We start from the raw sequence: 12627 nt of genomic DNA, 5'->3' as shown, positions 1-12627 counted from the left end.
GATTTTTGTAGTAAAGCTAACACAGTTGAGATTCAACCATGTTTGCAGATCATAAAAAAGTAGAGACTAACAAAGCTTGACTTTCAAAAGAAAAAATGAGGTTGTTTTGCTCATCTAAGTCAAAAGACACAACTCTCTAAGTAGAAAGCTATGTTTTCACTTAGATGAGTTTCAACCATGTTCTGCTAAATTGTGTTGTTTCATTTAGGTCTCAAAGGAAGCAGAGAAAGTAAAAGGTTGGTTGGAGAAAAAATGAAGCTAAGTAGCAAAAGTGATCGTTGCTTCATTTATTTTTTTAATATCTTTAGAATTAGTGAGAGTTAACATGACAAAACTTTGTGACAGGAGTGCTATATGGAGCAACTAAGTGCCCACTTCAGATGATGGTACGCCAAAGTATTTACTCTGCAAGACAAGGTACAGAAAATTAGTTTGATAAATAATTAAAGGCAACATAACGGGTTTTGTAAAACTTTTATATAATTAAAAGTTTATATCAGAGGTTAGTTTTTTTGCATATCTTATAACTAAAAGAAGAAAAAGCCCGCTCTTTAAATGCAATATTAAAAGAAATAATAAAAAATCTTTTGTATTATATTTTTAAATATAATAATTAAATAGACAATTTAATAATATATATACTTTTAAAAATACTTTCCATCATTAAAAAATGTATTAGAGAATGTCTCAACAAATGATTATATATCGTCCTCTGAATAATCTTTTCATATATATAAATGTATTAGGGTATCTTATACAAAACACATAATCTCCAAAAAATAACAAATCTTTAACTTTTTTTAAAAAGCAATTTATATGTTAAATTTTTAGGTATTTTAGCAAACATATATTCAAATTTACATGTATATATTATTTTTATTTTTAGTTTTTGAGAAATTTAATGTATATATGAAATTATTTTTTAAAAAAATTATTTAAATGGGTTATCCGAACCCGTAAATATCAGAAGCGATTCCGAACCAAAATTTATAAATATCTAAATGGGACTGAAATTTTTAATCACAAAAAAAATCGAAAACTGACTAGACCCGAAACAAGTCCAAATATGTATCCCAATGTCCACCACTAAATCACACTTTGAAATCTAAACTTTTTGTACCACGTTGAATCAAAATAAAATAAAATAAATAAATAATTTAACTGAAATAATATCCCGCGCTTTTAAAGCGCGGGTCAAAATCTAGTAGTTATATTAAAACAACCCGATTAGTAAATACTCACTTTGTATACATATATACATATTGTTACCTAAAATTGCTGTCATATTCTGATTTTTCTTTCTTGTTTGAAGAAAGCTTTGAAATTGTAGTACCCTCTTCAACCTCAGTCATGCCTAAAGAATTAAAAAGAATGAGAGAACATTGAATTGAAATGAAAGCAAATTAAATCTGAAAATCACTTGTATAGATTTTTTTACTATACTCAAAACACAAGAAGAAGAAGATGTAAAAGAATTAGAAACGATGTTAAAGAAAGAGGCAGAATAAATAAGTTCTTTGAATTTATATAAGAGTTAAACAGTTTGAATCATGACACGATTTTAATTATATATGACAGTTTTTTAAGAAATTTGAACGTGTTGACATTCACATGAGAAAATTTAGGGAGTCAGTTTTAAATTTGAACATGTTAACATTGCAAAAAAAAAATTGAAAATCAAGAAATTAATTTAATTTTTTTTAAAAGCACAATGCCATGTGTCAGATATTTATTTGGCAAGTGACTTGTGATTTAGTATATAAGGGATAACATACATTTTATGAGAAATTACTAGAGTAACACACACAAAAAAAGAAAAACGTGATATGTTACAAAAGTTCAGAAATACCCCATTATCTCATTAAACACATGTGTAATTAAAAAAATGAAAAAAAATAAAACCCTTAGCCAAAAATGTATCACTCCACGATTTCCCCTTTCTCAGTAGACATGAACCCTAAATCCCAAATTGTCAATTCTTCAACAATCAAGGCTCATTTGTTTCTGAATTGATTTCTCCTTGATTCCGACTTCGGCCACCGTTTTCTATCACTAAAAACTGCGGATTCACAAAGGGCAAGTGAATTAGAGAGACAAATCCGACGATCCAAAATTACGTTTCCGAAATCGAGAGTTCCATCTTATGTAAGTGGCTTTCTATTCTTATTCTCGTTGATTACTTCAGTAGTACAAACTCACATCCCCCTCAATCTGTTTAGTTGACACATAAATCGTGCCATCAAGGGTAAGTCGCAAAAAAAATTTGATTTTGGTGGTTCTGGGTATCATTGAATTTTATTTTACGGGTTGGATTGCATCTTTTTTTCATATATTATTAATTGATAGTTGGTAATTAAACATATGTTTTTCTAACTACATTGTACATTTTTTCTATACTTTTTACAGAGAGATGACTCTATCAAACAGTGCAAAAACATATCCACCAAGGTTGTATGAAGAGGGGAAGTGTCCATTGCAAAATCGAAGCATGAATCACAACTCTCACTTGGCTGCTTTGCAGATGGCCGAGGAAGCAGTTGGCTTAGATGCGTGGGAATCCATTAAAACATCATCTGTTGGAGTTATTGTGAAGTTGAAAGAGATGGATTATACATGGTCAGCCAAGGCAGTTCACCATTTATTGACAAACCAATTGGTGGTTAATAATATCCATGAGATATGGTCTGTCATAGAAGGTCAACCAATTAGGCTATCTCTATATGAGTTTGGTCAGATTACAGGTTTTAATTGTGAGCCTTTCGACATAAATGATAAGGTGGAGGTTGATCATAAGCCGTTTTGGGAAGAGATTGGTGTGTCTCCTTCACATGGTCCTATGTTTTCTGAGCTGCGCTTGTTGTTAACTCAGATTAGGAATTGGTCATTTGAGAAGAGAAGAATGATTGGCTTACTCAGTGTCTTATCTATTGGAGTACTTGGCATCTCTCCTGGCAGTAGAATTCCTTTGGAACAAGCAAAGAGAGTTCTAGACATAGAAGCATTTGAGAGATACCCTTGGGGACGTGTCGCATTTTCTAGCCTAGTAAATTCAGTGAAAGTTATTTCATTTGAAGAAAGGAACAAGTATACTCTTCGCGGATGCGTACATGCTCTCCTAATCTGGGTGTATGAGTCGATACCTGGTATTGGAGAAGAATATGGGAATCGTATAGAGGGTAACCAGGTTCCTCTTCTCTCTTGGTCTGCATCCCGTTGCCGCATAAACTGGGATCTGTTTTATAAAAAGGAGAAAAGTCTCCATCAGAAGGTTAAGTTTTTTTTCATGATTGTTAGCTCTTATTAAAAAGTGATCACTTGACATATTAAAATACTAACATATCTTTACATTACTTGATTGGCAGGTACGAGTCAGACATCTCATTGTCAAATCAGAAGCTGAGATATGCCCTCAATGGCCGGAGGACAAGGTTGATGATGATCTTCACAACTTGATCACAGACATTCTACATGGCGAGCTCGATGATACATATTGGAACCAGAACACATGTAATGCACCAGTAGCAAACAAAGCGAAAAGAAAACTAGCAAGCGAATGTGAAGCGTGTATCAAGAAAAAAATGCCAAAAGAGAGGACATCTGATGTGAGTATATAAACTTTTTTTACGTACATGTTTAATGTTTATTACTGAGTTTGTTTACTGGTTTATAGTATGCATGTGGATCCGGCCTTAGGTCCGATGGAGATGATGGATTCAAGCATGATTTAATTGAAGCAGTGAAGACACTGACTTCAACGGTTGCAAGTATGGACAAAATAGTTGCTGAGAAGGTGTTGACTGCCGTAGACACAACGATTGAGGCAAAAGTAAATGCAAGAGTTGGTCAAGCCGAGCTGGTACTTGCGAAGCAAATCTCAACGTTAAAAGAAGATGTTGCTATACTTCGAGAGCAGATGCAAGTCATTGCCCCAAAAAATGATGCACACTTTGTAAACCAAGAAGATGAAGTCAACGGCAATGACCCCGTTAGTGTTTTGCTTCTCGTACTAGTATATCTATTTCAGTTCAAAGTATCTAACTACTCAAAATTAACTTGTTATTTATTTTACATACTGAAATAGTCATGGATGGTCCAAGACAAGGCACCAACACATTTGGATGCTGCAGCAGTGCAATGTGTGGTTAGAAAGAAAGCCAAAAATTCAGAGGTCAAGCTAACGTCTCATGTTCTACTTGCCACTGATGGTGAGAAGGTTGTTGGAAAAAATCAAGCAAAAAAAGCCGCTGGAGATTTGAAAACAGTGAAGAAGGAGAAGAATGTAGTTCCACAACTCAGAGATTCTGCTGAAACATGGTCTAATTCAGAAGACAGGAACAAATATGGTAAACTAGATGCCACATTAGACCAGTTGGCAGCATCATTCTTGGATTGACCTTTGCAAAAACGCAAGCCACAGCTGACAAAGACTCAAGTGTATCCATATGTGGGGAACTCAACTGTGAAGAGGATCATAACAGGTGTCTCTAAAGCCTACTATGATCCTTTAGCTAAAGTAGATGAGACAAAATTTAAGAAGCTACTAGATTATCTGCACAATATTGCGTAAGTGTGATGACTAACATTTATTATTTGTTCTCATTACTGTTAAACTAACTTGAGCTTGTTTTTATTCATTTCAGTGGTGATAATGATGTAGACACTCACTTCTACATGAGGCTAATAACGCCAAGAGATGATTGGGAAACAGATGAATCCGGGTGGCTAACAGATTCTGTAAGTTTCTTATTTTTTCTTGTATTTACGTCGAATTTGGGTGGCTAACGGACACTCATTTTTTTTTGTTGACAGAATATGGCATCTGCAATGCTTATGTTTCATAAAAGACATATGAAGGACCCGTCACCATACTCTTCATCAAGGATCGCTTTTCTTGACCACTGGTTTGTCAAGTCATGGGTCAGAGACTACAAGACATACGATCCTAAGACATGGAAGTTCTCCGACACTTACAAGAAGGTCTTCAATGGAAATTATCCTACAGAGTTTTCCAACAACAGACAGTGGCTGAAGGATGTGGATCGATTGTTTCTTTGCCACTTGATAAATGAGCACGTGCCCACTTCCTTACATCTGCTTTGTGCAAGTAGCCATGCAATGCGCACGTGCCCACTTCCTTACGTCTGCTTTGTGCAAGTAGCCATACAATGCCGGATGCATAGATTTGATCTCCTCAAATATGGTCTCAAAATCTGAAAGTCTGTATGAATTTGCTGCCTTTTTAACCAAGCCAAACAACTCCCGACCTCTAAACTTTCCCAACACATTCTTGTATAAGTGATAAGTGCAAACTCCACGGCTGGCCTTTGGATATACATGGGTAATTGCATTTCCAATTGATTTGTGCCTATCTGAAATAATAGCAAGTTTTTCGTCATCTGGAATCACACAGTTGAGTTGTCTGAAAAACCACTTCCATGATTCATCGTTCTCCGTATCGACTATCGCAAATGCAATTAGAAAAATCTGAAAATTACCATCCTGTGATGACGCAATTAGTAGAGTCCCTTTGTACTTTCCTTGCAAGAATGTGCCATCGACAACAACAACCTTCCTCATGAATGGAAACCCCTTGATGCTAGCACCAAATGCGAGGAAAAGATACTTGAATCTGTCACTAGAATCTACCTCTAGGCGAGTGAATGTCCCAGGATTTGCCTCCCTAATCATGTGTAGATAAGCAGGTAAATCATGATATCCACTCTCAGCAGATCCCCTAACCAATTCTCTTGCATATTGCAGCGTCCGATGAGCTTTCCAGTAGTCAATCTTTATTCCAAAGCACATGTTAAGCGACTGCATCACATGACTGGGCAAAATGCTTGGCTCCACTCCACCAATGAATTCAGTGTATAAAGCTCCAAGAATCTCTGGTGTTGCTTATCTGCAACGAGCTGATCTTTCTGTAACTGAACAAGTATGTTCTGAAACATAGCCGTGTACAGTAAAGTGAGGACTATCACTTGTTGGTGATGCTCTTAATTTCCAACTACAACCTCTAACCCAACACTTTACTACTAACAGATCAGGTGTTGAGTAGTCGACATCGTAATCAAATTGTTGTACTACCGTCAGCATCTGAAGTCTTGTTTTCAATGCAGACTTGGACTCAAAACTTTGGCCAACAACTATATTTAGTGAACTCAATTGTTGTCTGACATGCGTAGTTACAGCCTTTGTTTTTTTCAATGTAGTTGCTAGCCCCACCTTTGGCGTGTGCCATTTCCTCGTATTTATATCTACTCCTGGAGGTACTCCGTAGGCTATAAAGTCCTCATCATCTGATGTCGCACCATCTGAATCATCACAATAGTCAAACCGCTCTCCATCGGTGTCTGAGTCTTCAGCAGGACTAGGATCAGACTGATTCACGACACCTCCATGAGTGCTCTTTTCCATCGTCTTTCTATTGACTCTGCAAGTGACCTCCACGCATAGCCGAACGTGGTCAGACTTCAGGTGACGAAAGAAACCTTGTAATTGACGGAAATTCCCAATTCTCACTGGTGGTGTGTCAAGAGTTAGCTTCAACAAACTCTTCCTACTGAGCATGTAACTCAACTCGATACAAATACGTCTCTTATCTAACCCGTAGTCCTCATAAACCATGTTTATCATATCTTCGAAGGTTGTATTGTCAGTTACAGGAATAACTTTGCTTCCTCTTCTCTTATCAACGTGAAACATCCACCTTTCCTTCTCCAATAACCACTGGCCACAAACTGCTATAACTTCCTCCATAAATTTTTCTTGGGAACTTGAGCGTAATCCACTTGTCAAAAAATAGAAATCGTGACTTGTGGGAGAAGAAGATGTTACGGCTAAACATAAATCGTGACATAGGTTAGTTATTGTTTTTTAGTTCATTAGTTAACCCTTTTTTGAATTAGATAAGTTAACCGGATTTTTTAATTAAAATTGGTTAATTTACTAAACCGGAATCCACCAAATTAAAAGGTCTGCTGATACCTCGTAAAATTAAATATGCTACACAGTACATAAAAGCTTGCTATCAAATAGAGTTATTTTTGTAATTAATTTATAAGTCTGCCACAAAGGATACTTATTCGAAATGTTTGCTGTAAGTAAATGAAACAAATATAAGTCTGCTACCTCGAAAATGAAATAATATGCCAAACTACAAAAAAGTCTACGACAACATTTTGGTTTACTTTGTAAAGTCTACGACATATTAAAAACCTGCTATCATACGCAAGAAAACTGCTCTGAAAAGGCTGCTAACTTACAAAAAAACTGCCAACTTAAATAAATCTATGGTAATGAATAGTAGACTTATACTGAAATTCTTTGACGAAATTAAGTCTTTTTTGATAAGTCTGTGATATGTTATAAATCTGCGATAGCCTAGATAAACTGCCATAACGTGTTACAGATTTAAATCGGCAGACTTATTTGTCCGTCGTGGCAATTTCGTAAATATATTTTTTTTTTAAGTGACGTGGCAAAAAAAATAAAATGGCATTTTTGGTAATTATGTTTTTTGTTACTTAAAAGAAAAAAGGGCATTATGGGTATGAAAAACATTTCTGTAATTAAAAAAAGTTATAAGCTAATCTAGTAATAAAAATAATATTTAGTGTTATTTGAGTAATCTCCCTACTAATATTCAATTGTAGGATTATTACCTTTACGGAAAATACAAATCAAATGATCAGAAAATAATATTTTGAGTTACACTTTTTGTAAAATTAAGAACCTATAATTAAATATGAATATATTTATCGGGTTTTTGCCAAAACTAACCCATAACTTGATTTTAATCCCAAACCTATACCCAAACTTGAATCAAATGCAAAACTAACCTAAAAGCCTAGTAAAATTACAGCTCAGCCCCTTGTGACCAAACAAAAAAACAGAAGTCATTTTTACGAATATAGCCCCAGTAAATCGTCTGAGTCGTCTGAGATGTTGGAAGTCGTCTAGACGACTAAAGTGTAAGTCGTCTGGTACCAGTTTATTTTAAAAATAATTTATAAATCTTGTAAAAAAATATTTTGATGCATAAAAAATAAAAATCAAGTAATTATAAACAGTTTTAACTGATATAAATTAAGATATGATAAAATTGATTTGTTTTGAAGATAGATGAGTGGAAGTAGTGAATCATGAAATACTTTGGTTTAGGAGTTTGGCAAACATATGTTGTAGTATTGTATGTATTGTTAGGGTTAGATTTTGGAAAACTAAAATGTTTTTTTTCAAAAATTAGTTTTCACCTATATGTGTTTATTTCTGTGTATAGTAAACACTTTTCAAGTTTGATTTGGTGTTATGAAGTGTTTAATTAGATAATTAAGTTTAGGGGTTATGTTTAGGGTGTGGACGACTTATATTTCAGTCGTCTGTTGAATAATTTACCCGGACGACGTATATTTCAGTTGTCCACATCGTACCGAACCTTATATTTTACCAATGTACGTTTTAACCTAACCGGATCATTTTACTCGGACGACTTACATTTCAGTCGTCTGGTGAAGAAATTAAAACAGACGACTTACATGTAAGTCGTCCAAATATTCCCGCCTAAAAATTTTTTAAAAAATTATTTTCCCGCTTAAATAATTTAAACTAGACGACTTACTTGTAAGTCGTCTGGAAAGTCTTCTATTTTAGTTTCTCGCTAAAAATATTTAATTTCCCGCTAAAAATATTAAACTCTTCTGGACGACTTACATGTAAGTCGTCTGTTTTAATTTCTTCACCAGACGACTGAAATGTAAGTCGTCCAGGAAGTCGTCTGAGTCAAAAATATTTAACCTAAATTGGATTTTTTGTCTCCCTATATAAAGAAAAATTTACACATTCTCTCTCCTCCTCTCAAATGGCTGCAACAAAAATGTAATGTTCATCATTCTAAAACTCTCCAACCTCTCTCTAATCTCTTTGACTTGAAAACACCAAACTTTATATGAATTTTTCAGTTTTGTCTCATGTATTTCTTACTAATCTATCTCTTTTGCAGGTTTTTAATCAAATGGTACTCATCTTCCACTAATTTAGAGGTAGATCTATTAATTTTAGATATGTATTTTTGTGTGTTCTATAAATGTAGATTTATCTAATCTTTCACTCATTTTCTCTATTTTTAAGTCATTTGAACGTTTTTGGATATGCAGGTTTTTCAGATCTGGATTTAATATGCAGGTTTTTCAGATCTGGAAGACTTCTGGGACGACTTACTTGTTAGTCGTCTGGAAGTCGTCTGGACTTCCTAAAAGTCGTCTGGACTTCCTGTAAAGTCGTCTGGAAGTCGTCTGAACTTCCTAAAAGTCTTCTGACAATGTCGTCTGAACTTCCTGGAAGTCGTCTGAACTTCCTGGAAGTCGTCTGGACTTCTTAGAAGTCGTCTGGACTTCTTAAAAGTCGTTTGGTCTTGTCTACTCAAGTGGAATCCAAGCTTGTCTTTGTAGATGAACGATCTATAATAGTTTTGTTTGTGATCTGTTTTGTGAATTGCATGTATACTCTTTTAGTTGTGAATTTTTTGTAAAATCAGTAATAATGTTTTCCAAGATGTATTAAATGTGCTAACAATGTGTTTACACATTTACAAATCAATGAAATAATAGACTTTAGTAGCCTTTTTCTTATCTTTGGATCTCTCATATGCAATAATAAACTCCAATGGCATTTTTCTCATCTTAATAAACAAGAATGTTGGTAGCTTCATATTGATACAACATTTTAAGAAGCATTTTAACCCTTCTTCCAACTCATAACAATAGTCATCATTATTGTCTATAACAATAATACTTAAGAGATGGAAACAAACAATAGTAACTAGTCAAAGCATATCATATTTTTTATAAGTTTGCATTGAAAAACTTAGTCAGATTTAGTAAAACTAAGGGAGAGAACATATTTTGTAAATATGAGTTTTACATATCTTGAAGTTACTTATCACTCTTAAAAATACAAGTTATTCAAAAACTAACGTAGAAGACTTAAAAACTAGTGGAGAAGATGCGGACGACTTCAATCTAAGTTGTCTAGACGACTAAACTATATGTCGTCTGGTCAACGCAGATGTTATTTTTGCAATTGACTTTGAAATCTGTTATTTCGGACGACTGAAAGTTAAGTCGTCTACTATTGTTTGGTTAAAAAAAAAACTCCAAAAAAGCTAGACGACTTACATTTCAGTCGTCAGAGGTTAGTTTTGCATTTGACTGGATTATTTCAGAAGTTTGACTTTTTGGACGACTTACATTTCAGTCGTCTAGTGAAAATTAAAATAATAATATTTTTTTAAAAGTAGACGACTTACAGTTAAGTCGTCATAGGTTAGTTTTGCAATTGAAAAAAAAAACTTCAAGATTTAATTATATACAGACGACTTATAATTCAGTCGTCCACGAGACGACTGAAATGTAAGTCGTCCAGGATTTACGAGGTTTGACCAGAATCTCGGAAAAAAATCCTGGACGACTTACAATTAAGTCGTCTGGTGGACGACTGAATTATAAGTCGTTTGTGTATAATTAAATCTTGAAGTTTTTTTTTTCAATTGCAAAACTAACCTATGACTACTTAATTGTAAGTCGTTTACTTTAAAAAAATATTATTATTTTAATTTTCGCCAGACGACTGAAATGTAAGTCGTCTGGGGAAGTCAAACTTCTGAAATTATCCAGTCAAATGCAAAACTAACCTATGATGACTGAAACGTAAGTCGTCTAGGTTCTTTGGAATTTTTTTTGAAACCAAACAATAGTAGACGACTTAACTTTCAGTCGTCTCAGGTTACAGATTTCAAAGTCAATTGCAAAAATAACCTCTGCGTTGACCAGACGACTTCCAGGTAAGTCGTCTACAGCCAGACGACTTCCAGGTAAGTCGTCTACAGCCAGACGACTTCCCAAGTAAGTCGTCTGACGAACAGATCTGGAAAAAAACTCGATGTCATACCTTAAATTGGTGAGATAAGTTCCTTAGCATACATAAGGCTTCTCCAAGCACACAGAATCACAAACGAAAGTCACCCACCCATAATCGTTAGCTTCTATGACTCTATGAACCATAAAAAATTTAGAATCAAAATTTTGGGTTTTTTTAGCTCATTGTGGAGAGAAAGTGAGAGATATGTTGTGTTTAGTTCACAAGAATGGAAAAAGAAAAAGGGTAAATCGATTTTGGGAGCATTAAGAGCTTCAAATTGGTTGTTCATGGTGGTTGTGGTATTGATGACAATGGCAATCTTGTAATTACTTGGATGATGAGGGTGAGAGAGTAAAAATGTCATTTTCGAAAAAAAAAAAAAAAATTGATGGCATTTTCGTAAATTATATGAACTTGTGGGGTGAATAGGGCAAAACCAATTTTCAAAAAAAAAAGGAGATTAGTTTTGTGTTTGACTTTAAGTTGTAGGTCAATTTTGCAAAAACCCCTATATTTATACACATATATGTATTTTGGGAAATCTAAGTCTAGAATTCCTATTGGAGATACTCTAAGATAGAAGAAATATTCTGTTTGTATACATGCTTGAATAAAAAATCAAATTATTACAAACATATGTATAAAAGATTTTTTTCCAATAACACGCTTATAAATATCATTCTAAGTTCACGTCATCAGTTTGAAATTAATCTCTGAATTTTGTTTTTAAGACTGAAACCATTTTGAATATGTTTGGTTTTGCCGTATTAACTTTTGTAAAACAAAAAAAAACAATAATGTAAAATTAATTATAAGCATAATTCTCTTAAATATTTTTTAAGTTTTTTTTACCAACAGAGTTCCAAAGAGGAAATGTTCAAAATAGATTTAATTAAGGAGGCAAAAGATCATTTTACCTTTTTCCCTCACTTGCTCTATAGATATATAAATATAAATAATTATTTTATTTTTATAGTTCTTAAATTATATGGTTTTGGTGTTTATTTTTTAATGGTTAGTTAGCTCTTTGTTGTTGTTTTTATTAGACTTTGTTTGAATAGCATTCAATCATTCATAGTGGGATAATCATTGCAATTTATTTTGTTACAGGAATCCTGTAGACAAGTTCAAGCATTAATCAGTATCTTGAAACCAGAGGTTTGTCTCTCCTTACATATGTTGTTCACTGAGAACTTAAGTTTGGTATCTTTTCGCCCGTCTAACCAAGTGGCTGATGATTAATAGGTTGTCTTCCTGGAGCTGTGTGGTGGCAGAGTGTCTAATCTCGGACCTCATACGACTGTGAAGGTTTGCTTCCCATAATTGTGATTCTGCTTCCTCTTTTCCTAATTTGTTCTTACAGTTTTCACATTTCTATCATTGTGTGAGATTCTCGATAAGAACCGTTTCTTTGTTGTTGATGATTTGATTAGAGATCCCATTTAACTGATACACGACTCTCTTCTTAACCCTTTTGATTATTCTGAAATGCTGCTACATTTTGTTTCTCTAGAGTCCAACTCCAACCATGTTGGACATGATAAAAAGTTGGAAGCAGAAAGAGAACTTCTTTGCAATACTAATGGATTTAATTCCTGCAGAGGCAAGTTTCTTTCATCATATGATACTTTTAAACGGAAGCTTTTAACTTTCTGATAACCAATAATTTACATCCTGTCCCTCTGTTAGGACCCCAGTACGCCTGAGGTT

At 34.0% G+C, this 12627-nt stretch overlaps 2 protein-coding genes across 2 annotated transcripts; both read left to right on the top strand.

Annotated features, from left to right (window-relative positions):
- Positions 1 to 2488: 2488 nt before the first annotated feature.
- Positions 2489 to 4393, top strand: LOC125609902. The gene is made up of 4 exons (XM_048781511.1): positions 2489 to 3268; positions 3363 to 3602; positions 3671 to 3985; positions 4082 to 4393. Exons 1-4 carry the CDS (start codon positions 2489 to 2491, stop codon positions 4391 to 4393), a joined length of 1647 nt encoding a protein of 548 aa, XP_048637468.1.
- Positions 4394 to 4400: 7 nt separating this feature from the next.
- Positions 4401 to 5397, top strand: LOC111198578. The gene is made up of 3 exons (XM_048782440.1): positions 4401 to 4563; positions 4641 to 4734; positions 4810 to 5397. Exons 2-3 carry the CDS (start codon positions 4672 to 4674, stop codon positions 5212 to 5214), a joined length of 468 nt encoding a protein of 155 aa, XP_048638397.1. The 5' UTR covers positions 4401 to 4563; positions 4641 to 4671; the 3' UTR covers positions 5215 to 5397.
- The last annotated feature ends 7230 nt before the right edge of the window (positions 5398 to 12627 follow it).

This window comes from Brassica napus, chromosome A6 (genome assembly GCF_020379485.1).
Source record: "Brassica napus cultivar Da-Ae chromosome A6, Da-Ae, whole genome shotgun sequence".
Taxonomy (NCBI): Eukaryota; Viridiplantae; Streptophyta; class Magnoliopsida; order Brassicales; family Brassicaceae; genus Brassica; species Brassica napus.
Note: the sequence above shows the minus strand (reverse complement) of the source record. Positions and strands in the feature narration are given on the sequence as shown.